The sequence below is a fragment of the Babylonia areolata genome, chromosome 33, assembly GCF_041734735.1.
Source record: "Babylonia areolata isolate BAREFJ2019XMU chromosome 33, ASM4173473v1, whole genome shotgun sequence".
NCBI classification, from domain to species: domain Eukaryota; kingdom Metazoa; phylum Mollusca; class Gastropoda; order Neogastropoda; family Buccinidae; genus Babylonia; species Babylonia areolata.
Window position 1 is genome coordinate 14,717,691 of NC_134908.1, and position 27,659 is coordinate 14,745,349.

At 39.8% G+C, this 27,659-nt stretch overlaps 1 protein-coding gene across 1 annotated transcript; it reads left to right on the forward strand.

Moving 5' to 3' along the window:
• Positions 1-1,168: 1,168 nt before the first annotated feature.
• Positions 1,169-26,305, forward strand: LOC143276790 (cyclin-dependent kinase 9-like). The gene is made up of 6 exons (XM_076581437.1): positions 1,169-1,368; positions 17,609-17,690; positions 18,896-18,986; positions 20,189-20,458; positions 23,480-23,685; positions 24,605-26,305. Exons 1-6 carry the CDS (start codon positions 1,235-1,237, stop codon positions 24,974-24,976), a joined length of 1,155 nt encoding a protein of 384 aa, XP_076437552.1. The 5' UTR covers positions 1,169-1,234; the 3' UTR covers positions 24,977-26,305.
• Positions 26,306-27,659: the final 1,354 nt, after the last annotated feature.

Sequence of the window (27,659 nt, forward strand, 5' to 3'; positions counted from 1 at the left end):
TCCACAATTTTATTTTCCATGAACTCTTGGCTGCAGAAGGCATGTTTTGCCTAAGGTTATCCATTCTAGTTGTCAGGTTATCATGCATTTTCCAGACAGTGTCCAGTTTGCATTCCATTCTTGTAATTTCATGTCTGCTCGGCTGTACATTTTTTACATAGCCACACCATGAAATCACCTCCTTCGCTTAGGCGGTGGCACCATTTGTTGCAGCCATGGTGCTCAGTTGCCTCTGTTTCTTCATTTTCCAGGACATCATCACACCCTAGACAAATCCACGGTGCACACTGGTCCACCGTTTTCTTATTTTGGTCACCTGCTTTTGCTGTTGTGTTTTTTGCTGAGTTTTTATGACTGTGATTAATGATTCAACGTTATCTTAATCCAACAAAGATGAACAATGAAAAAATATTTTCTAAGTTCAAATTACAAGTAGTTAACAAATTGTATCTGACCAAAGAGCCCTGAAAGTGTTAATGATGCTGTCGAAAACAGAAAAGACAAATGAAAAGAATAAGTTGTTACAGTGCAGGAGTGCTGTTCAATACGGAAATCGAAACTCCCGCGAAAGTGACGGATTGGTGGTGTCACATGGAATAAAATAATATAAAAAAAAGAAGAAAAATTCAAAAATCAACTGAAAGTTGTTTTTCTTCCAAGGCTAAATTCGTTTAGATCAGGCTATTTAGCAAGCCAACGTGCACCCCTTTTCACTTTTTGTTGCAATAACCAAATCGATTTCATGCAAACGATGAAATTTTCTTTAGCTCACGAAGTTCCGTCGCGTCTATATCGCCAGAAGTGGCGTCTGCGACGTACACTACCAGATACAGATCCAGAGATTGCGTTCTTCTGTCTTGCTGCGCGACCTTGACCTTGACAACGCTTCCGAGTCGTCATCGTTCGTTAATCTCTCAGGAAAATGACAAATACACACTAACCTTTTCACAAATTTTGGAACCCCAGCCTAAAAATATGAGGGCAACGCCAAAAATGAATGGAAGTCAGAGCTAATTTCCTCCTAATTTCCTAATTAATGATCGTTTTTGTTTACCAATTTGAAAAACATGACTCCCAGTTTGCAATTTGAACAATGACTTCCGGTATGCGCATGCGCTCCATCTCTTCCGGATCAAACGCGGGCAGCACAAGAGATCGTTGTCCAACACATTGTTAGACTTATTGTTCTTCTTCTTCTTTCCGTTACACGACCAACATCGACTTGCGGCGAAGAATGGGATCAAGGCAGTTTCTCACGGACGAAAAGGATTTTGACCCATTTGGGGATGATCCTCGAGGACCAGCCCCTACAACACCGTCCGTTTCAAACTATGCTCTGACAAAGAAGATAGGGTGTGGAACTTTTGGGTAAGTACTAAAACAGCTTGACTTCTCTTCTTCTTTCCGTTACACGACCAACATCGACTTGCCGATGACACTGTCGTGGTTCGTGCATGCTGGGTATTTTCGTGTCTCCATAACCCACCGAACACTGACATAGGTTACAGGATCTTTAGCGTGCGTATTTGATCTTCTGCGTGCGCATACACACGAAGGGGGTCCATACACACGAAGGAAATTGCGCATGCGCTGGATGGCGGTCGTGTTTTGACTGAGCTCCTAAAAGTTTCACTAAATAAGTTAAATTTATAAATTTATAAACGTGACAGACGACCGTAAAGTTTTTATATAATCATAAGGGCTGTGTTAGGCCTATATTTCATTGAAAGAATTTTTATTCCAGTGAATTTCGCTGTATCAAGGTCTAAGATTTTTGAACTGTCACTTGCACACCGAGGCAGCACCTTCATTTTTCACTTTCATTTTAAGCTTGTTTACGTTTTAATGCACTGCTGCACTTTTATACTCTTTTCTTAACGAGGTAATTTTGCGTACTGGATAATCAGGTAACATTTTACTTTTTGTGCACTTTTTATTCATCGTATAAACGGACAGTAAAGGCTAAGGTGAGTGTTAGTTTATCGCTTATCGCTCGCCTGTACGCGGCTGTAGCAGTCGACGCCAACGCTAAAGTGTACATATAGTTCTAGCAGTCGACGCTAAGCCAGGCCCAGTGACTCAGTGTGTACCACTAGACTCCTCGCTATGGCGGGAGCGAACCGTAGAGGATCAGGCTCAAAAAAGATGGCCACAAGTGCCAAGCTAGAAGAAAAGGAAAAAGGCATGAAGACATTGTTTGTATGCATCACGTGTGAAGACCCCATTCATGAGAAAGAGCCTGCTATAGAGTGCCATGGGTGCAAGGAATGGAGCCACAAGGGATGCTTAGCCCTTACTGATGCCCAATACTCAGTCCTTGAGAACAGTAAGGCAAACATTCAGTGGTTCTGCACTGAATGCTGCAAGCACGAGGCCCCTGACCCAAACAAAACCCGCTTAGAGGCAAAGCTTGACATCATCCTAAAAATGATGCAAACAATGGACACCAGGATGCAAAAAATAGAGGACAAGCACTCAGCCTCAGAGATAGAGAGAATGATTGAAGAGAAGGTTGATCAGAAAGTCACTGAGGTGTTAGAGGAACAACAAGAGAGGGGAAAAAAGAAAGCAGAACATAGTGATAGTGAATGCTGAAGAAAGTCAGGCAGATACTGCTGAAGAAAGAAAACTTGAAGACCTCAGGATAGCAAAAAAGCTAGTAGCGAAAGTCACAGATGAAAAAGTAGCAGAGGAACTGGAAAATCCAGTCAGACTTGGCAGGTTCACAATAGGTAGTGATAGGAAACCCCGTCTGCTCAGAGTCACAGTGAAGACCAAAGAGGGGAAGAGAGAGATTATGAAGAATGCACACAAACTGAACTTTGGAGTCAATAAAATGGAGGAAAAAAGGTATATCAATCATGACTCAACACCAAAAGAGAGAGAGGCTTTCAAAAAGCTGACACAGGAGTTAAAGGAGAGATCTGAGAGGGGAGAAGAAGATCTTGTCATAAGAGGGGTGCCATAGTCAAGAGACCCAAGAAGCTTGGTCCTGGTGATGATACACAGGACAAGCCAAAGGGCAAACATTTACTCCAAGGAAGAACAGTTGTACATAGTGTAAAAAGTGTGAATGAAAATGAGTGTGTGTTCCTTTATTCCAATGTAGATAGCCTTTTAAATAAACGTAGTGAATTTTTAACTATCATTGAAGATTTAAAACCAAAAATTATAACTCTGACTGAAAGTATTGCTAAGAATCAAAGGGATTTTAATGAATCTGAATATAACATACCAGGTTATGACTTCTTTAAAAACAGAGACCCCAAGTTGGGAGTAGCCATTTATACACATGTATCTCTTCATGCTGTAGAATGTGCAACACTAAATGAACAACCTTTCCAGGAAAGTGTTTGGTGTAAATTCTTATCAAATGATAATGAGAAAGTGCTTATAGGATGTATTTACAAGAGCCCCAGCTCCACCACTGAAAATGTAGAGGAACTATATAATTTACTGAAGCATAAAGAAATAGAAATGCATGATAAAGTGTGTATTGTTGGCGACTTTAACTTCCCAACAATAAACTGGAATGGACAATGGACCAATCAAGACAATAATACTTTTTGTGAATGCTTAAGAGACTCATTCTTATGCCAAATGGTAACCAATACAACCCGCAGACGCGGACAACAGAAACCAAATCTCCTTGACTTAGTTTTAGTTAATGATGAGAAATTTATATCAGACATTACACATTTAGCCCCACTCGGAAAAAGTGACCATGATACACTTACTTTTAATTTATATATAGATAAATGTGCACAAAGGGAAGAGGAAATTTATAAATATGACCTTGGGAAAGGTAATTATATAAATATGAGACAAGATTTAAAGGGAATTCAGTGGAGTGACCTAGAAGGAAAATCAGTTAATGACTACTGGTTATATCTAAAAGCAAAAATACTAGATAGCATGGAGAAACACATTCCAAAAATCTCAATAGGTCAAAACAAAAGTTTAAAACCACCTTGGATGGTAGGCAGAGTTAAGAAAAGTGTTAAAAAGAAATATAATTTGTATAAGAAGTATTTAAAAACAAGAAAAATATATGATCACCAACAGTACATCACAGCTAGAAATAAATGCAATAATATAATAAAGAATGCCAAACGAGACTATGAAAAAAGACTATCCAGAGAATGTAAAACAAACCCAAAATATTTCTGGAAATATGTACAAGCTAAAACAAAATCAAATACAGGTATTAGTCCTTTGAAAACAGAAGATGGAAAATTGGCAGCAAGTGATGAGGATAAGGCAAATATTTTAAATACTTTCTTTGCTAGTGTTTTTACCAAAGAAGATTTAAGAAATATTCCTACTGGGTCAAAAGAGCCAAAATGTGATTCCAGTCTTTGTGATCTTATTGTAACTCCTACAGCAGTAAAAGAAAAATTACAGGCACTTAACCCTAGTAAAGCTCAGGGCCCAGATCAGTTACCTCCACATGTACTGAAGGAACTTAGTGAGGAATTGTCAGTACCACTCTGTACATTATTTAATAAATCATTAGAGTTAGGTGAGGTTCCAGATGACTGGAAGACTGCAGTAGTCACAGCAGTATTTAAAAAGGGTACTAGATCTGATCCAAGTAATTACCGACCAGTAAGTCTTACATGTGTGGCATGTAAAGTATTAGAATCACTAGTTAGAGATATATTAGTTAATTTTATGATTACAAATAATTTATATTCTCCGTGCCAGCATGGATTCAGAAAACAGAGGTCATGTATAACTCAACTGTTAGAGGTAATGGAAGATTTAACCCAGTTAGTAGAAGAAAAGGAATCTGCAGATATCATATATTTAGATTTTAAAAAAGCTTTTGACTCTGTGCCACATTATAGGTTAATAAAAAAGCTAAAAGATTATGGGATAAATGGGAATGTATTGAAATGGATAAGCAGTTTCTTGTTGGGGAGAAGTCAGAGGGTAAGAGTTGGAAATAGTCTTTCACCAAATGCACAAGTATTGAGTGGAATACCCCAGGGTAGCATTCTTGGATCTATTTTATTCACCATTTTTATAAATGACCTTCCAGATTGTGTTAGTAGTTGTTGCAGGATATTTGCTGATGACACTAAACTTTATGATATAGCTAAGAATTCTTTAAAATTGCAAAATGACTTAGACAACCTATATGACTGGTCTAACAAGTGGAATCTATATTTTAATGCAACAAAATGTAAAGTGCTACACCTAGGAAAAAATAACCCTAAAAATGAATATAAAATGAAAATTGATAACATGAATTTTACGGTTATTTCGGAATGTAATGAAGAAAAAGACTTGGGAGTAATATTTGATAAAAACTTCTTTTGATACACATATCCAAGCAGTGATAAATAAAGCCAAAAAAGTACTGGGTATTATCAAGAGAACATTTACATTCTTGGATAAGGATATCTTTGTCAACCTTTATAAAACAATTGTTAGGCCTATCCTAGAATATGGCAATACAATTTGGTATCCCAGATTAATAAGACAGTCCAAAGCAATTGAACAAGTACAAAGGAGAGCAACTAAAATAATTCCAGAACTTAGAGATCTTGACTATCAAAGTCGTTTGAGACAGTTGAATTTGCACTACAAAAAATATAGAAGATATAGAGGAGACATGATACTAGTTTTTAAGATAATGAACGGAATGGTCGACATTGATCATAGCACCTTTTTCTCTACTAGTAAATCCCAAGTTACCAGAAACTCAGATACTAATCTTTACATAAAATATTGTAGAACAAATGTTCGTAAATCGTCTTTTAGTTTTAGAGCAGTGAAAGGCTGGAATGCACTGACTAACTCAACAAAAACAGCTAACACTATTAACCAGTTCAAAAATCTTATCGACAATGATGAAAAATCTCTAATAAAACCATTTGATTTTGATCAGTGAACAAGAAACTTTTTCCTGGCGCATGTGCAACACTTGATTAAGACAATAGTGAAGGGACGTTAAAAAGCCAGAAGGCTTATAGGAAAGTCCCCAATCCTGTACCTGTACCTGTACCTGCACTAGCGGGTCTGCACATACGTTGACCTGGGAGATCGGAAAAATCTCCACCCTTTTCCCACCAGGCGCCGTTACCGTGATTCGAACCATGTGGTTTTTGAAAGAGTCAACAGATGGTGCCGTCACCACAGTCTGGTAAACAATTCCAGGTATTAACAACTCTTTCAGAGAAGTAGTTTGCTCTGATGTTAAGACGGCACTGGTGTTTCTCTAATTTCAAAGCATTACCTCTGAGATCACGTGTGGACGCCAGTTTGAAGCTAGGTTGAGAGACTGAGTAAAACCCATGCAAGTATTTGTATACCTCAATGATCCTGTGTTCCAAGCATGGTAATTTTAGTTAACGCAGTCTCTCCTGATAGGGTTTATCTTTCAGGCGTGATAGTAGTTTTGTTGCTCTGTGCTGAACATCCTCAACGTCACTGCATAATAACTTAGCTGCTTCTTTGTCTTGTGGCCCTCGGCAGTATCCACACTTCTTCCACTGTGTGTTTCTTCCTCCATTCAGTTTCGTTCCCTAGATGGAAAAATCGTAAATTTGTTTAACTCTTTCAGCTCTATAAGGTCTTCTGCCTGTGCAATCCTCCAAGCCTGGCATGTTTTGGCCTAGTTGCATCAATGGGAAGGGGTGCTTCACTTCATGCACAAATTTATCGCAACCACTTAACTAACACGTACCAAACTTCATATAATCACTGAAATTTTGATACAAATCGCTAAAGTCTCAAGATGAAGGATGCAATAGTTTCCCAGACAGCAGAGCCAAATGGGCCCCACATGGTTAACCAGATGGGCCCCACTTGGGCTAACACAGGTGGGCCTCACTATGATTCGTAACGGGGTTTCTAAGTGGGACCCACATGGGTTTCTGCAGGGATCCCAGTGGGCAATCCCATATCTGTGATGGGCAGCCCATCAAAATCCCATCTTAGATGGGCTTACCACATGAAAACCCATATGGGGTCTGGTGGTATTTTGATGGGCTGCTCCATGTCCCCAGTGGTATTTTTGTGGGCTTTCCCATGTCCCTGCGGTATTTTGGTATTGATTATGATCACACACACACACGTCTGCGCGTGTGCACACACATTTTTGAAAAAACAACAACAGGAGTTTTATTTGAATAAGATTACATCACATTGTGGAAAATCATTTTTACAAATACAAGGTCATTGACATTTTTACAATTTCACTCCATGACATTTTACATAATTTATATCTGCTTCATCCTCAACATCAAATGTAGTTCAAACACCTCGAATGTCAAATCATAAAGCTAACCTTTACGCAGACATCCCAATGTGGCATTCATAAGAAAAAGTATTTCTTTGTAAATAGAAGTGCAGTTAAGGCAACCAAGAATACTCAGTTTTTTAAAAGAAAATGCTTATCTTGAAATACATATTGCTATACAACATCAGAGCACTGCACATTGCTTGAGACAAAAAACAACAAAAGCATGCAAAAAAGATAAGGGTGACTACAAGAAAAGCAAACTTTCACTTTCTGAATAAAAGAAAAACAAACAAATCACCTAAAACATAACAGATGTCATTAAATAAAAGTCACAATCAATCTTCTCAAAGATGCAACTGAACAGCTGCTGAAAAGGAAAGTGTCTTCCATACATGCAGCCTGTGAAGCAAACAGCTGAATATATATTTTTTCATTTCTTTTCTTTTTTTTAATTTCATCTCTGTCAGTTGATAGTTAGGATGTGCCAGAGTGTGAAATTCATTCAATATGAAATAGTTTTAAAATTATTTTGGTGACATGGTATAAATAACATTTGCATTTCCCAATGCAGTTCTGTTCTAAAGAGTTAATTTGGTGAAATATGAGTTGAAACAGCAATTACTCCTTAAAAGGGTGCTCATTTTTGCAGATCTCAAGTGGAAAATCAGTTGTGCTGTGTCTTGACTTGATTGTCTATTAGTCTTATGAATTTTGTCACAGTGCAACTGTCCTGGATTTCTCACTCAGTACATTACATCTTAACATTACATACATACATACATACATATCTATCTGTCTGCCCAAGCTTCCCAGCACAGAGTTCTTTATAATGTTCATATGATATATATATATATATTAAAACATTATTCAAGTGATATCAGTAAAGTCCTTGAAGTGAAATGCATTTCTCTTTAACCTTGAAAGACTATATTGTGAACAACTGTTTCGCTGCGAAAAAAAAAATGTGAAAAGATTATGAAATCAAGTTGATAAATATGGTGACATATTAAAATACACAAGATGAACACATGTTGAAGAAAATTTGATAATTTCTCTTCTGAGATAATGAAGTTGTTCAGATTCTGAAATATTAGAAAAAAAAATCATAAAGAATGATATGTACTGGTTCATGTACAATGGTTCTGGTAACTCACACTCGTTTTCAATCATTACAGTTCTTACATGCATTCATGAGCATGAGACATTTGAGTGAACAAACAATACTGTGTACAAGATCTGTTTATTTCTCAAATTTTTGAAAATTGGCTCTGCATTTGTTTGGTTTCCTGGGTGTTGTTTTCTCACGAATTCTTAAGTCTGTGTCCATTTCCCTCTGTTCAGGTTCTTAAACAAAAAGAATAAAGGTCTAAATGAAATATAGCAACACACACACACACACACACACACACTTTTTGTCTTAATTTGGCCTTACATACACGCCAACACCAAATGCAGAAACACATATACTAAGTGACTAACACTCACTAAATGAGACGGGCGCAATAGCCGAGTGGTTAAAGCGTTGGACTTTCAATCTGAGGGTCCCGGGTTCTAAACTTTGCCATGATACATTTTAAATGTCTATCCATATTCATAGCCAAATAAACTGGTACTGTATGTCTCAAATTAGTCTGTCTATAAAAATCAAAATGGATTACTATCTTGGATATGGCTCGACCATTCCTGCCAATGACAGTCGATTAGTCTCGAGCGAAATGTACGTGGAAATCCGTTTTATTCTCACCTTTGAAACCCAGTTAGTTCTACCTCTATTATCCAAATCATGTAACATGTTGCAGGCTTTCCTTGGCAGTCTTATGTTTTCCATTCGTATTATTTTTAACCGTAAAAAATACATCTGATAATCGAATTCAAATAGCCTATATCGGATATTGATTAGTTTCAGCATAGATTAAATCATAAGGTGTTTTCATAGTCACCCCAAGAAATTTCTTTAATTGTGTTCGAGAGAGAGAGGGAGAGAGTGTGTGTGTGTGTTCAGTTCAGCTGTGTGTCTGTGTGTGTGTGTGTGTGTGTGCACGCGCATGTGATTGTGAGTATGAGAAAGACAGAATGTGTGTGTTAGTGCATATATGCATGTATGTGTATTCTTTTCAGTACAACTCTGTTTGAGTGAGCGTGTGTGTGTATGTGTGCGCGCGCACGTGTGTGTGTGCGCACGTGCGTGTGTGTGTGTGTGTGAGAGAGAGAGAGAGAGAGATAATTAAAAAAAACCCACACAAACTAATTTTACATTCATGCGCAGCTGAGAAAGATAGATTTACTAGTTTTATGTATCCATTGAAATGCTATGAGAGGACACAGAGGAAGGATGTAAGTTCTGGACGTTAAAATAGTAATCTCTGTGTGCCTATGACGCTGTCTGCCTATCTCTCTGTCTGTCTCTCTGGATATGAGTGTGCTCGCGCGCATGTCAGTGTGTGTGTGTGTGTTTGAGAGAGAGGGAGAGAGAGTGTGTGTGTGTGTTCAAATCAGCTCGCTCTCTCTCTCTCTCTCTCTCTCTCTCTCTCTCTGTCTACAGTTTAACGTCTTTCCACTTGAAGTGTGTGTGTGTTCAGTTCAGCTCTGTGTGTGTGTGTTCAATTTAGCTCTGTGTGTGTCTGTGTGTGTGATCAGTTTAACGTCTTTCCACTTGAAGTGTGTGTGTGTGTATGAGGGAGAGAGAGAGAGAGAGAGTCTGCGCCCACATGTGTATGTGTTTTCAATTCACAACACCACGAAGACAACGGCGAGAGTGAAATGTACCGCCATCAAGATTAGAGGCAGAGGTCGCAAGTGCATTTGAAGAAAACCGTGATATTTCATGCGTGTAATGGGAAATGAATTTGCGGATCCAGATCTAAACATAACTGCAGCCATGTCAGTGTATTGCCCTATCACGAGCTGATTATCTGGCTCAGCGCTATTTGCTGCAAAGTTTTTGTTGTGTTGAACTATGGTGCAACAAAGTAATTGTTGCGAAAAGCGACTTGACAGGGATGGAGATCGAGTACTCGGTTGTGTGTATGTGCGAATGTGTGTGCGGGTATTCTTTTCAATGCAGGCCTGTGAGTTTGTGTGCGTGTGCGCCTGTTTGTGTGTATGTTGTGCGCGCTCGAGCTTGTGTGTGTTTATCAGTGTGTGTGGGTGGTGTGTGCATGTGCGTGTGGGTGTGTGTATTTGTGTGCACGCGTGCGTGTGTGTGTATGTGAGCCAGGTAAAACGTGTTTGCACATCTGTGCGTTGTCTGTGTGTCGATCTCTCGTGCGTGTGATCAAAAACAACGGCGATCGTCTGCCTCTGCCTGCCAACTCCCCGCCCACCCCCTTCCCCCCCGCCCCCCACCCACCGGCCCCGATACTAGGTCAGTACCGTAACACGCGGAAAGAAGCACAAAATCTGTGGACCCAGTCTGCCTTATTGGTCACTCTTCCTGCTGTTTTCTCACAGCCCTGGGTGCGTAGTCTTTGTGACCCTCCGATCCGACTTGCCAACTAATTAGCAGACACCGTGTGACTCTCTCTCACTCTCTCTGTGTGTCTCTCTCACCTTCCCCCCATTTATTCCCTCCTATTCATTCAGTCCTGGTTGACACCTCGCCAGGACAAAGATACCCTTAGATACCTTTTACCCCTACCCCCACCCCCCTCGCTCCCAGAGGCCTTCAAGACAAAGAGGTTGACAATTGACAGTGTGCCCTCCCCCATATCCCCATCCCATACTGGTCGATCGACTGCTAGACAGAACGCCACCAGTTACGTGACTTGTTTGTCTGGTTGTATATATACAAAACGGAATGGAGAACTGAGAAATGAATAAATATAATAATAATAATGGATACTTATATAGCACACTATCCAGAAATCTGCTCTAGGTGCTTTACAAAAACGCTTTTGTTAACATAAAACATTACATCAGTGTTACATACGCACACCAAAATGTGACTACACACACACACACACACACACACACAATGCATACATACATTTTAACATATATGTGTATCTAACAGCTACCCTAACACATACGCACACATAGGCAGGCACAAACTTACATAAACACACGCACACACAATATACATTCATATACATGCATGTAGTTATGTACACATATATATATATATATGTATACACACATAGTCAAGCACAGCTAACGCAAAGGAAGTGGACCTGCCACAATTGAACTAATTGCTGATGGAAAAGGTGAGTTTTGAGACGAAATTTAAAAGATGCGAGGAATCAGAATGACGGAGGTTATCAGGGTTGTTCCACGTCTTTGGCGATTGAAAAGAAAACGATCTGTGTCCATAGGTCTTCTGACGCGAGGTATCCTGAGAAGTCGAGTATCAGAGGAAGAACGGAGCTGACTGAACGGAATTGACTCTGTGGTTGGGAGAGAGAGGGTATGGAGGGGAAGAGGGGGTAGGAAAAAAAAGCGTTGACGTCAAATGCTACGTTCGTGTCACGTGTCTCCATTGTCCCCAAGTAGTCCAACATTTCGTCAGTGCAGATAATAGGCATGAGAGATAGTTGAACAGGCCTTAGAAAAGGCCTCAAGCACCACCAGTTCAAGCGCACAGAACACTGTTGTTTGTGTGCCGAACGGCAGCCTTCTTTCCGCCAGTTGTATGTGTATCTCGGTGTGTCCAACATGGTGTTTAAGGCGAAGGACCCAGTGAACGCCGCGTTTTACTTTTCGTATTTGTGGTGCAAGGAGGTTCTGACATGTTCCCTGGCTATAATGGAATCAAGACAACTTTCAGAGTTTCTCGCAAACGACAAGAATCATGACCCATTTGGAGATGATCCACGACAACCTGTCTTGACAACACTGGTTTCAAAATATGTTCTCATAAAAAAGATAGGGCATGGAACTTTTGTGTAAGTAAAAAAAAAAAGACCAAAAAAACCCGCTTCTTCTTTGTCTTGTGGCACTCGGCAATATCCACACTTCTACTGTTGTGTTATTTCCATTCAGTTTCGTTGCCCAAGGCTAAAGAATTGTAAATTTGTTTAAGTAATATTGTAATGTATACTCTGCATTTCTTCCCATGTCCAGAGTTGTTGAGGGGAAGAACTATATATTATTATAATGTCATAAACAAATTTCCAAGTTTTTTTCCGTCTTAAAAACGGAATAATGGAAAAGGCTGCCGAAAAAAAAAAAAAATCTTTCCAGAGAAGTTCGCCAAGTACTGGAGTAGTAAAGAAAAGAAAGGGAAACCAGTAATTTATGATATGATCAGAAAAAAGTTTGGGACAAACAAACAAACAAACAGTGAGGCCAGAGGATGAAATGATTAACAAATAGTAAAGAGTGGTAACTCTCTCCATTTACAAGGTACACAACTTCGAGTCAGTGCTGCTTACGCTTACTAGTACACAAGTAAATAAAAGGTATATTGGAACAAACCCAGACACTTCCTCAAAAAGGAAGCACCGGGCCTTCTGGGACAGAACTTCTGACGGGCTTTCATTGAAGAGCACATTGACAGATTTGGTTGACTGATATTGAAAGTGAATGCCTGTGTATAGATGGGGAAAAATGGCAGTGGGGAGCGTGCAGTGGGAAGGGACTTGTTAGTTGTGACCATCAGTCTCAAGTGGGGGAGGATAGAGGGGGAAGGGGGTGGGTGGTGGAGGTGGAAAGGGAAGGGGTTTGTTGTGACCATCAGTCTCAAGGGGGGGGGGGGGGAGGATAGAGGGGGAAGGGGGTGGGTGGTGGAGGTGGAAAGGGAAGGGGTTTGTTGTGACCATCAGTCTCAAGTGGGGGAGGATAGAGGGGGAAGGGGGTGGGTGGTGGAGGTGGAAAGGGAAAGGGTTTGTTGTGACCATCAGTCTCAAGTGGGGGAGGAGTGTTGAAGAAGGGGCAGGGAGTGTGGGGGGTTGGAGTAGGGGGGAGGTGGTAAACAAGGGGTAGTGTATTGTGGCTTGGGGATCATATGCCACAACTCAACCATAACCTGAAGCACTATAACTGTTATCATTGTATGATAACGATGTGACACTTTCTGACTTTGCTATTGTGATGTGTTAAAAAAAAAAAAGATATTGAAAGCATTGAAAGATATTGAAAGCATTAAAGGACAAAAAAGTTTGAAACAAAAACAGTTCTAGAAAATTTGGGCAACGATACAGCAGGATTACCGTGTGTTTTGTAGAAAAATTATGAACCTGAACGAAAAAAAGAAAAGAAAAAAAAAGGTACGGTAGAAGGTTTGAAACCGCCCTATATTGGACTAGAGTCGAAAGTAGAATGACTATCCCCAGGGCCAAAGTGTATTACGGTTTTAAACGTCCAAAATCAAAGTATATACTTAGGTGTTCAGCGCAGCAAATTCATAACTCTGTTTGAGGAGGTAAAACCATTAAAATCATATTGTTTTCATGTGCCTCAATTATTTAAAAGATATTTCAGTTCCCTGTTTAGAAAAATGACGTTGCCTTCGCCTGAGACACATAGCAACATGTTGCCGTTTTCTCCACATCCACACAAACGTATGGTGTACGCTGTTGTTTTTGATCGCACACACACACACACACATACACAAACACACACATACGCGCGCACACACATTGGCAGACACCACACATTCACAGATAGACACAGACAAATGCATAGATGTGCACACACATTTTACCATTGCTTACATACATACCCAGACGTGCGCGCAAACATATGTACATGCGCGCATGCTCATACACACACACGGACATGCACATACATACACACATGCGCGCGGGTATACATGCATACACGCAGTGACAAACACCTCACATAGTAATACACAGATCGACACACATATACACATTAATTTTTACCATTGCACACATACAAATACAGACGCGTGCACACACACACACACACACACACCATCCACACACTTATACGGGTGTGCACACGCACACACACGCGCGCGCACGCACGCATGCTCGCATACACTCACACACAGTCAAAGGCTTGCATTTAAAACAATTCACACACACACACACATACGCATATACACGCATATACACACACGCGCGCGCGCGCACACACACACACACAGACACACGTGTGTGTGCGCGCATCCCACGTTCGTTCAGGTACTTTCTTTCCTCAGTAGCTCCAGCTTGGCAAGAAGTGGTTACGTATGGACAGTTCAGATTAAGACTTGCATATATTTTTTCTTTACAATAAGATACAGTATTGTACCATAGTTTGTTTTCATAAGAAAAATAATGTGATTTGTCTTGCTTTGAATAAAACTGTAATTGACGTTGGTTTTACTCTGGTGTTTTATGCTTATTTCCCCCTCTATTATTGTATCCATTATGCACTTTTTTTTTTTTAATCTTCCTTTTCTTTTCTCAAGGCCTGGCTAAGCGTGTTGGGTTATGCTGCTGGTCCAGGCATCTGTTTAGCAGATGTGTAGCGTATATGGATTTGTTGGAATGCAGTGACGCCTCCTTGAGTAACTGAACTGAAGTGAACTTAATCACCATTATTAGATCTTTTGCTATGTCGGATACTTCAAACTTGAGGTCCATCCTTTGAGAATGTTCAGTATGGGTGCCAGATCTTGTTCTGTAAAATGATGTTTTAATGTTTCTAGGTGTAGCCGAGTTATGACCCCGAGTGGTTTATTATTATGAAAGGAAGGGTACGGTACAAAAGAACTAACTGAATGATTTACTGAAGGATAGAAAAGAATCCCTGCAGAGGCCAGGAACATGTAGAGGCCAGTCACAAAAGGGTTTTTCTATTGTTTTATTTACAATAGTTATAAGAAGATGAGAACAGAAGATGGAGAGAATAGAGAAAAGAAAGACGAGAAGAAGAGGAAAACAGTGCACAGATCAGACACAAGTAAACAAATGTCATTAATTACAACACGTCAGCACAAGTGAATAGTAAAGCACATGTATACATATTACATGGAAGGACTACCACTCGGTTTCAATTAAGCAACAACATAAGATAAAATAATGCATTTGTGTGAAGACCAAACACTGACATCAAATGACATTTCTAATGTATTTGAATAGTGTAGATAAAGTAGTTAAAGCTAAGCTGATTTCGCGAAAGTACACTGACAGTATAGATTAGGTAAAGCTTATACTGTGTCAAAGTGACTCAAATGAATCGGTTATTATGTAGCACTATACTGAAGCCAGCAATATAGGAGAGAGCATAACCGCTAGATTACAATGAACAGACTGATACATACCAGTTGGTTTTAACCAATAACTTATATCACTATAACACTGTCTTGTGATCACCACAACAGAATACTACACACATCTTAGAGTACTGAGCACACTGTAGCAGTACAACTGATATCAGCATGTGAAATAATACATGAATAATAAACAAGATAATTGAATCAATGGCTTTGATAAAATACTGGCAAACTGAGAGACCAAATAGCAAGTCAGTGCACAACAAAAAGATTGGAAGAACTGTCATGGCTTAACCATTAAGTGGTGAATGAACTTACACAAGTAATCCGTTGCATCAAAACCAAATATAAACATAACTAAACTTGTATTCAACATTTAAATCTCCTCTGCCGAAGCGGGATAAGTAACCCATCCTTCATCAGTGACAGCAAATGAGAAAGAACGTGTCATTCCCTAGTACATTCTCCAACAAACTATCAGTGTCCAGAGACGTCATTGAAAGTGACATTAAGAAGAATTACATGGAATGGATACTGCTATGAGCATATGATGACATGGCGATTATTTAGATCAATCATAGCGAGCTGTGACAACATGTCAAAGCAGTAACTGAACCAAGTAAACCAAAGTAAGGCAATATCAACATACTCATATGAACACAAGTACTGTGTTGAAGAATACAATTTACAATCATCAGCATATTTTACACACTGTACTTACAGCGATATGGCAATGACACTGGCCATTGGGGCAACGCACACACACCACTGCTTGTGACAGAACAAGCGAGAGAGAGAGAGAGAGAGAAAGAGAGCAGGCTCTAGCCAGTGACTGGCCAGGTGGAAAAGTGACCAGTGATCACCCACTCTCTTTATGCAAGTTAAGTGAACTGCACTCACACTAGCGTGGCCCGTGAAACAAAAGGTCACAATCAGTCAAAATCTGATTAGAATTGTGTTTGTTTCAAGGTGTTCAGTGATAGATTTCTAAATGATTCCTGAACCGATTTACGTCGGATAGGTCGCAAAAGAAATAGCTCAACACCTGCTTTCTAATGAGTATGAAATGAAGTGGTGATTATTTAAGATGAATTTATGATCTTAATTTAAGTCACATGAAAAGGGTAAGTTTTAGCGAGCTTATTGCTGAAAATTACAAAATGTGTTAAATCAGTTTAACATAGGCAAACACAAGTGGAATAGATTTAAAGATGGGGTTGCGACGATTCTGCCACTATATACAGCGAGAAGGAGAAATTGACGTAAGCTTAGCATCAGTTGAAATCGTTACACTGACGAACAATTAAACTGAAATTACATATGCCTCTAACTGATTGAACTGTGTGTGTAGCACAACAAATATAATATTACAGTGAACGATACAGAGACTTGATTTAATAGCTGGTTAGAGAATAGGTTTAGAATGGGCTTTGTATTCAAACCAGGAATGGCGTCACATTATGATTTAGTCATTGAAGACTGGCTTGTTAGTTGTGGAAAAGGCGTCTGCTGTAGCTCAGCTTTCAGCTTGCGTTCTGAGTTGAACTATTCGGTTAGCAGCCAGTTGTATTAAGCACTTGGCTACATAGATAAAAATCCCTCCTTTTTTGTCTGCTTCATGATTTTCCCAGAATTCACCATTATTACCCCCAATAACAGTCTTTAGAAAATATAATAGTACGGTAATTGTGTTCAGGCTTGATGTTCTGGTTTATTGAGCCGGCATAGTATTTTCAGGCTTTGGTCTGGACAGAAAAAAAAATTTCACTCAAGTAGGTCACTCTGCTTCCACCCCTGTCCCATGATCTGTGCTCTTGAATTTGATTGGCTCTCAAAAATTGTGAGCAACAAAGGCGATCGAGAGAGGCAGAACTTGCAAAACAGCAGGCTTTTTTTTCAAAATTTTTGCTTCAAATTTTATTGTTGTTTTTATTGTGATTATAATGGCACTTCATTGCTCAGAGTTTGGTTGCAGCAATAGAGGTTATCAACTGAAGAAATGGAGGACAGCACATATTTGCTGCTTTCGCTAACAATAATACATTGATCGCCTATGGCATTGCTCGTGATTTTGAGTAAAAGTTTTATGTGCATGTGCAAGATCCAAGATGGCCATGGAACTGTAAAGCGGTATGTTGTGTACAGGTGATCTAACTTGCTGAATTTGTTTTTCTTTTTTGTTTTTTCCTGAGCAGGGAAGTATTCAAGGCCAGGTGCAAACGCACTAATAAACCTGTGGCCCTTAAGAAAATACTGACGGAGACCACAAAGGAGGGGGTATGTACAAATTGCTTGTGTCACACACACACACACACACACACACACACACACACACATGTGCACAGGCACACACTCACACACACACCACATTTTTTGTAAACAAATGACCTGAAATTGTGCACTGTGTAAACATTTCATGTCTGAGTGAAAAAGAAAAGTTAAAATCATTGTGCTTTTAAACAGCGTCAGTGTTGATGGAAATGACAAGGACAGTGAACTTTTTGCAATGCAGGTCTTGTCAGCATGTTCATAGTACTTTTTATATTATATATATGTAATTCCATATGCTGACAGCATCCAGTAGAAGTCCACTGCAGTTCCTTTCATGACTAAATCTTAAAATGTTGTCATTTTCTGTCAGAATTACTCATTTCAGAGAGTAGCAAAACTGCTATTGAAAGCTGTGGTTTGTAAAGTAACATTTTACAAATTTATATGATCGGAATCTGCACTTTTATTCTACATGACAGAACCATTGGCATTTTAGATGAAAACACATTTCAGGTGATTTTTGCTGAGTTTGAAATATAAATAATGTTTCTGTAAGGTGTTTTTAACAGAGATTTTTTTCCTAAATGCATCCTAATTGTCTGTTGAATTTTGAATGTCAAAATTAGCTCTTGTTGATCCTCGGTATGGGGCAGATGAAAAGGTTGTTATATGTATGTATGCCAGATGAATGAAAGTGTCACAAAAGTAAAAATGCAGAATAATGCAAGTACAGAGTGGATTTATCTTTTGCATTGTTTTGAAAAGTCCAGACTAGTTTAATTTCATTTCTGTTTAAGAATTATTTTGGGCAGCATGTATTGTTAATTCTTCAGCTCTTATTTATGACCTATAACTGAAGTTTTGTTTTTCCATTTTTGTATTTGGTATTTCTATGTTGTTCTAATAAGATTTTTTTTCTTTTGTTTTTTGGTCACGTCAGTTTCAGTGATTTCCAGAGCTATTTTGTTGACTAAAAAATACAAAATAAAAAAAAAAGGAAAAAAAGAAAACAAAATGAGGGGAAAAAAGAGATATAACTGAGTAAAATGGGATGTGCGTATTGTGGAGTGTCTGACAAAAGCTGCCAATGAGGATGGGAAGACCTTGTCTATGGCTTAAGTTCAAAGAGAAAATATTTCGTTTCAAACTGAATATTCATGCAGTCTGCTTTTAAGAAAAACTTTAAAAGTGCTATTTTGATCTTTTTGCAGTTTCCCATTACAGCACTGCGTGAAATTACGATACTCCAAAAGATGAAACATGAAAACATCATCGAGTTGATGGACATATGTTACGAAACAAGTGAGTTGAAATATGTATGTTTTGCAACGATTGTAGCAAATGGCAGGACAGTTGTGACAAACGTCAGAACATCTCAGAGAAAGCTTGTAACTTATTCAGAAATTGACATTTAAATAACAGTTTAGCAGTGCAGATTTTGCTCCCCCAAGAAGTCTGAAACGCACCTGGATCAAGAGAGAGTTTTGGTCAGTGGTGGGTGTTCTGCCGAAAAGAAAATCACTGTACTGAAGTACAGACAATAAAGGTTGTGTATTGATATATCGTATCTTGTTAGGTTTTGGCTGACTTTGCTGTGATCCTACACTTGTGTACATGGGTTGGAAGGTTTCTGTGTCAGCCCATGTGTGTGTGCGGAGGTGCTTTGCTTGTTTTTTTTTTTTTTTTTTTTTTAACTAGGCCTTTTAATTTTAATTTCAGATCTTCTTGGTTGTAATTTTCAAGCTTATTGATTATGATTTAGTCTCATGAATATGATTTTGATTTAAGCCTCTTGGTTTTAATTCCTGTCTTAGCGAGTTCTATTTTGAATGCGAGTTCTGTTTTCTTCAGGGATAGCAGATTTATTTGTCTCAACATTGTTGTACATGCACACAAGCACACACATACACACATGCATGCACACACACGCACTGACACACAACACCGTATACATGATACGTACACGTACATGCACAGAATGCTCTTTTCTTATCACGAGAATGTCAAAAACTTGAAATGAAGATCAGTTGAAAAACAATTAGGTAAAGGTTTAACAAATAGTAAAGAGTGGTAGCTCTCTCCATTCACAAGGTACACAACTTCAAGTCAGTACCGCTTACGCTACCGATCCAGCTAGCACACAGGTAAATAAAAGGTACATTGGAACAAACCCTAAGGACAGGCCTGGCGCTTCCTTTTTTTGGAGAGAGTTACCACTCTTTACTATTTGTTAATCATTTCATCTCCTGTCCTCATTGTTTGTTAATTAGGTAAAGGCATGTGAAAAAACACATGAATAAACTTTTGAAAATGACATTCAATGTTTGTGAAAGTATGATGTCTGAAGAATGATACGTGGAAAAATCTGAAAATGTGTCTTCAAAATGATTGATAATGATATATATATTTATTGAATGAAAATTCTTGCATAGCAATCTGACCCTAGGTTCAGTCTGTTATTGTATAAGAATTTGATCACCTGTTGTGTGGTTTTCTGTTGACAGAAACTGATGGGACCACCATATTTTTCTTGGTCTTTGAATTCTGCGACCACGACCTCAATGGACTTATTGCAAATAGAGATTTGCATTTTACGGTGCCCCACATCAAAAATGTGACAAAGCAGCTGTTAGAAGCTTTGTTCTATATTCACCGTAATGTAGTCATTCATCGTGATTTGAAAACGTCTAATATCCTGGTTACCAAAGAGGGGGTGGTCAAACTTGCTGATTTTGGTCTGGCACGTTTCCGCAGTTTTTACGTTATAGAGAATGGTGAGTCTGGATTCTTGTACCGTCTGTTCTTATATATTTTGCAGGAGGATGTGTTTTTTTTCTGCTTGTTTCCTTATTTCGCTTCTCTATTCTCTGGCATTTGTTACTTGCTTTCCCCCATGAGATTAACCCCTCATTTATGCCAGTAGCTCTTGTAGACCAACACGGCTGTACATTGGTGTCAGGCATTGGACAAAGACCGACTGAAGGGGTTTATATTGTCTCATCCTGTATTGCTGTGGAGGACAAATGTCCCGTTACTTCTTCAGTGAGTTCACTGTCCGACACGTTCTTTATTGCTGTGTGTAACAGGCTTTGATGGCAATTCAGTCCTCCATGAATCACAATTTCAGTCATTGTTTCAGTTTCTTAAATCCATGTATGCTACACCACATCATCTAGTCAGATGCCTGACCAGCATGTTCTTAGGCCTTGAGTGCAGATGCATATAATTGTGTACCTATCAAAGGGGGATTTCTTCAGAATTTCGCTGGAGGACAACTTTGTTGCCGTGAGTTTTTTTTCAGTGTGCCAAGTGCATGCAGAACATGGGACCTTGGTTTATTCTCATCCGAATGGCCAGACGCTCAGTTTGATTTTCTAGTCAAACTTGGGAGAAAGGGTGAGAGTGGGATTCGAACCCAGAACCTCCGAGACACTGTGTTGGCTGATGAGTATCTTAGTCATTCTGTCACTCTCCTCTTGTCACTTGAATCACAAGACAAAACTGTAGTGCTTGTGCTGTCTTCCATGACTCAAATTTGTCAAAACGTTTCGGCTTGAAAACAGAAATTCTGGCTGATATGATGATATCTTTTGAGTTGTCATTGATTGATTGCATTACCTTTTGCTGTCTTTGTTTGCTGTGGAAACATTTCAAAAGAACACGCCCATTTGATATTGGGTGTGTGCATGCGTGTGTCAGGTGTGTATTTGGGCATCAGACGTTAGACATCAACCGATAAATCTGATCACCGTGCTGCTGAAGAGGACACACGTCTCAATACTTTCTAACTTGGTGAAGTACCTTCCTATAGGTTTCTTTTCGTGTGGCAAGTTGATCCTTCCCATTTTCAGTTTGTTTCTCAAGGAGGCGTCACTGCGTTCGGACAAATCTGTATAACCCATATACGCTACATCTCAGGCAAATGCCTCTGAGCAGCATAACCCAATGCACTTGTCAGGCCTTGAGTGCATGCTTACACATTTGTGTACCTGTCAGAGTAGATTTCTTTTTACATGATTTTGCCAGAGGACAACACTCTCGTTGCCATGGGTTCTTTTTCAGTGCGCCAAGTGTGTGCTGCACATGGAACCTCAGATTATTGTCTCATCCGAAAGTCTAGACACTCACTTTGATTTTCCAGTCAAACTTGGGAGAAAGGGCGAGAACGGGATTCGAACCCACACCCTCACGAACTCGTGTGTATTGGTAGTTGAGTGTCTTAACCATTCTGCTAACTTCCTTCCCAATTTACCTGTTCAATCAAAACCAAAGCGAGCATCAATGTGTGTGCAGCCTCGAAGCAGTTATGCTTTCAGGCAGTACGCAATGTCTTAGTATTTGATTAACCAGGACGTAGTTGTGTCTTCTGTCTTCTAATTGTGTGCCGTTCTTTCTCTGTTAAATCCAGGGGTTTGTAGAGAGAAGTCACTGTGACTGTGACAGTGACAATAACTGTGAGTGAGGACATTAGTTCCCATTGTTTCTCTTGTGTGGAGGGGTTGGAGGTGGGAGGGGCGTATTACTGATTTACCTCTGACTGAGTTTTAATTGCCAATGCATGACCGTCACTGCATAGCTGCCAACCATTCTTAACTTTTAGGAATTTTCAGAATTTTAGCACCAATTCTGAAATGACGATTTTCAGCATATTTTTCTGAATTAAAAAAAAAAAAAAATCAACAACAGAAAACAACAAGAACAAACAACAACAACAACAAAAGCACCAGAGAAACTGAACCCATTTGCTGGGTCCACACACCGATCCATGTTTTTCAACTGGAAAACAGTTACTGCGCATGCACAATGTGGCAGTGCTCTTTAAACAACAAGTTGTCGAGCAGTGAAAGTGGATGCGATATGGGCAGCAAATCAGCAACAACAACAAAAAAGATGACCAGTACTTTACTTCACAGTATAAGGAACAGTTTTCAGTTATCGATTCATGCCACGTCCCCCTCCAGAACCCATTTCCCTGATAGGATTCCTTATTTTGGGTCTGGAAGGTTGGCAGCTATCTTCTTCGTTCGTGGGTTGCAACTCCCATGTTCACTTGTATGTACACGAGTGGGCTTTTACATGCATGGCTGTTTCTACCACAACATGTAGGCAGCTACATTCTCTTTTCGGGGATGTGCATGCTGGTTATGTTCTTGTTTTTTTCTTGTTGTTTTTTTTGTTTTTGTTTATTTGTTTTTTTGTGTATGCTTACAGTTGACTTCATCAAGTTTTTGCGCCTTATAAATAGTATCATTATTAGTAGAAGTTCTTTTTTTTTATGTATTTATCTATTATTCATTTATTTATTTACTTATTTATTTTTATTTTTAAAAAATTATTATTATTATTTTTTTAATAATATTTTTTTCCTTTTTCTCAAGGCCTTACTAAGCGCGTTGGGTTACGCTGCTTGTCAGGCATCTGCTTGGCAGATGTGGTGTAGCATATATGGATTTGTGCGAACGCAGTGACGCCTCCTTGAGCTACTGATACTGTTACTGATACTTCCATAACCCACAGAGTGCTGACATGGATTACAGGATCTTGACGTGCGTATTTGATCCTCTATTTGCGTATACACAAAAAGGGAGTTCAGACACAAGCAGGTCAGCACATATGTTGACCTGGGAGAACAGGAAAATCTCCACCTTTTAGCCATCAGTCGATTCGAACCCTAGACCCTCAGATTGAAAGTCCAATGCTTTAACCACTCGGCTGTTGTGCCCATTGTTGGCGGCTATGATTTACTGACGTACTCACTTGAAAATCATGATGGTGGTATTTTTTTGTCACTGTAGCCACCTACACACAGACGGTCGTCACCCGCTGGTACCGGCCACCGGAGTTGTTCCTCGGCAAGCAGAACTACGACAGCACCATCGACCTGTGGAGTCTGGGGTGCACCATAGCGGAACTGTTTACCCGGCGCCCTATCATGAGAGGCGAGTCTGATAACCATCAGCTCAAGTTGATCGCCTCCTTGTGTGGCTCCATTGTGCCGCAGGTAAGGGCATCGTTAAATTCTGAAACTTGACAAAACGCTCGCTTCCCCCTTCTCTCTCCTGTGCCTGGAAAGGTTTTTTTTTTTTTTTTTTTTTTTGGCCTGTCTTTATTCACACACACACACACACACACACACATATATATATATATATATAAAAAGAGAGAGAGGGAGATAGTTGCAAAATGGGAGGGGTGGGGGGATAGAGGGACAGAAGAGCTGAGGAATAGCAGGATTGCAAGTCAGAGGAACGGAGGGATGCACACACTCGCACTCTCTCCTCATACCAGTAGGGTTAGCAGGTCCACATGGAGTGGTTCTTATAAAGTGTTTACTTCCCCACAATTGCAGCACTTTCCAGACTTGAGCATGGATAAGCATCTTCAAGCAACACACAGCCCTAAATTTAAGCAATTCACCCTACATTAAACAGTATATATTTCCTGCTAAGGAAGCACACCTGGGACACAAACACAAAACCAAAACCCAGGTCAGGAACAGTCTCAAAACATCCTGGACATCACTGACGTGAAAGGCTGATGTAACAATCTTCAACATATGTCATCTGGCCTAAACACAAATCAGTACCTTTTGCCACATGTCCAACAGTGTGCATTCCTCTCTCACAAACCTCTGTGTAAGGTAAAACAAGCTTCATTCAGCTTACCTGCCACCAACAGTGACATACAACACGGTGCACCCAACATGTGACTGACCAGTACAACTCTTGGTGCTTATTGAGTTGTGTAAATACCATACAACAACAAAAGCGTGTTTCTGTGTTGACCAAATGACTCTCTACATCTTGTAATTGTTTTCATGGTCAGCATTGTTGTTATCTCTGTTATCATGGACAATTTACTTTAACCCATTGTCATTGTTGTTTCTACACCACACCCTCACGCCCTGGGGCTGTTTGCAGGTGTGGCCCGGAGTGAAGGATCTGCCGCTCTATAAGGAGATGGACGGGTACATTCTCCAACCTCCGAAAGCCAAGAGCCTTGCCTCGCAGCTGTATGCCCTGGGTGTCCACGACCGCTATGCCATCGACCTCATCAGCAAGCTGCTGACACTGGACCCGAGCAAGCGCATCCCAGCTATGGATGCCCTGGACCATGACTTCATCTGGGTCTCCCCTGACCCTGCTCCTTTGAGCAGTGCCCTGAAGAAGCTAGAGAGTCATCAGACGGAGTACCTTACGTCACTCAATAAGAGGCGTGGCTTGCAGTTGCCACAAAACAACGGGAAACGTAGGAATGAAGAGATGGGCCAGTTCCGGGACTATATCTACTGAGGACAGTGGTTTGGGAGCTTTGAGCTGGAGCGTAGGCTTCTCAGGTGGAAGGTATTGAGCCTTTTCTCCTGACGAGCATGTGTGGTCCATGCCTCGCTCCCATACAGCAAGGTGCTGAGGACGCAGGCGTTGTATATAGCCATCTTTGTCTTCGTGGTCAGCTTGGACATTGCTTCATTGTGATAGGATCGATACATGCATATGTGTGAGGGTTAGCAGCTGATAGGATTCTGAGGACATTGCTTCACTGTGATAGGATCGATACATGCGTATGGTTATGTGAGGGTTAGCAGCTGATCAGTGGCTGGATACTGTTTGACATTTCTTTAGGGCTCGTGTGCTTTTATGTGTGGTGTTGGGCTTGTGTGCATTTGTTTGTGCTCTCATATCTGTAAGACTGCATATTTTTTGCATGTCTGTTGTGTTTTGTGTGTGTGAGAGAGAGAGAAGTGCATTTGTATGAGCTTTTAAAACAAAGAAACAAAAAACAAAAATAATTGAAACATATATGTTTTCAATACCACCGATTTCCTCCCATTTCTAACATAATTTTTCAACAAGTGATAGAAAGAGAGAGTGAGTGAGTGAGAGAAAGCATGCTTTTATCATGCTGAATGTGCTGTTTATTGTTTTATATGGTTTGTGGGTGGTATGACTACATAATTGACTGTATACATAGATGATCTTCAACATTGCATGTTATTATTGTAACTGGAATTTTTCCTAAAAGATGGACTGAAAGAAAACAATGCATGAAATGGAAGTTTTCATGCACCAAAAATCAAATTGCATTGTCCAAAAGGTGGGATCTTTATCATGATTGAAAATGACGAATTTACAGTAGTTCCGAGGACTTAATTTCAAATCAATAAAACTTTTTTTGTGTGTAAAATAATCATGTTTGAAGTTTAACTCATTCATTATGTTCCAACCTAAGGCTTGGATCTGTGCTTTTTTTGAGCGAAATTCAAATTCTTCTGACGATACTTGTTTTTGCATGCAGTTATTTTAAACTTGGAATGTTTGATCATTTGCGAAGTTTGATTTACAGGAGTATGCTGATTTGAAATCTGGAATGATTCTAATACAAGGTCTAGGAGACATTAAACATGGTGCCCTGAGCAGATTTTGTAAGTTTCAAAATCGAGTGATATAAATGTTTTAGTATTGATGAACAGGCAAAAACTGCAAATTGCCTTTGAAATGTTACCACATTAATCACTGGAACATCCACACTTTTGTTTTTTTCCATTAAAATTTTTGCTTCTATCTATTTCTTCACTCCTTTAACACAGTTAAACTTTAAGTCAAATAGCTGCCTACATGGGGTTTTTGGTTGGTATGTGTGTGTGTGTGTGTGTGTTTAATTGGTTGAATAAAAAAAAATGAAGAATGAAACTGGGAGTGTTAAAAGATCTTCAAGATGTGTGCATGTGTTTTGTTGTGCTGTGCTGTCTTTTGAACCTTTTCAGCAACATTACAGAAAATACATTACATTCCAGAACAGCACAGTACAATACAGTATAGTACAGTAAATTCAGTGCAGTACAGTACAATACAGACTGCATTTGGAATGAACTTCCCTTTTTCACTTCGTCAGGTCTCCGCACTCATTTCATTGCAGGTCTGGCCTTAAAACCCACCTCTTCCCAAGATAGCCTAGCTTCCCTTCCCTACCTCTTCCTTGTCTTCAGTTTCTCCAGTTTTTAGAGTTATGCATGCGTGTGAATGACTAGTGTGAAAGCGCTTTGATTTGTCTCTGCACAATCTTCAGGGCTTGCGCTATATAAATATCATTATTAGTATAATTATTATTGTCGTCATCATCATGATTAGTAGTATTACAGCAAATACAGTACAGTACAATTCACTACACTACAGTACAGCACAGCATACACTTATCGTCAGATGAATCCATGCTGAACGGACACAGTCTTTACACTCGAGGGAACGCGACCGCATGATGGCCACACTATCGATAGTCAAACACACGCTCAGGTCATCCAGCATGAAATGAAAACTCAACACTGACGTTACCTAGTGACAACCCAAGGACCCCTCGCCCAACCTACCTCCCTCCCCGCCCTCCTCCTTCCCACGCCCCCCCCCCCCCCCCCGACCCCCCAACTCATTCCCCCCACACATCCCTTCTCTTACATTCCATCCCTAATATAGCCCTCCCACCCTCCCTTCACACCTTCAGCTGATAGGTAGACTAATATATGCATGCAGTCAGGGACTAAGTGCGTTGGGTTATGCTGCTGATCAAGCATCGGCCAAGCAGATGTGGTGTAGCGTATATGGGTCTGTCTGAAAGCAGTGACGTCTCTTGAGAAAATGAAACTGAAAACAATACGGTATAGTACAGTATAGTACAGCAATGCACAGTACAGCTCAGTACAGTACAGTACAGGTAATACAATACAGTACATTAGTGATAATAATGATAGTGGATATTTGAATAGCACACCATCCAGAAATCTGCTCTAGGTGCTTTACAAAACACGTTTGTTTGCATAACACCTTACCTCAATGTTACGTACACACACCAAAATGTGACTAACAAACACACACACACACACATAGATACACAGGACAGACGCGAACACACACACACACTGTGATCGGGTTTACGCTTGTATTATTTCTGTTGCTGTTCTCGGTAGAAATTTTGTGTGTTTCT

Coding starts and splice junctions, on each gene's coding strand:
- LOC143276790 (XM_076581437.1), top strand. CDS start 1,235: ATGGGATCAAGGCAGTTTCTCACGGACGAAAAGGATTTTGACCCATTT. Junction 17,691..18,895: donor CGGAGACCACAAAGGAGGGG/GTATGTACAAAT, acceptor ATCTTTTTGCAG/TTTCCCATTACAGCACTGCG. Junction 18,987..20,188: donor GGACATATGTTACGAAACAA/GTGAGTTGAAAT, acceptor TTCTGTTGACAG/AAACTGATGGGACCACCATA.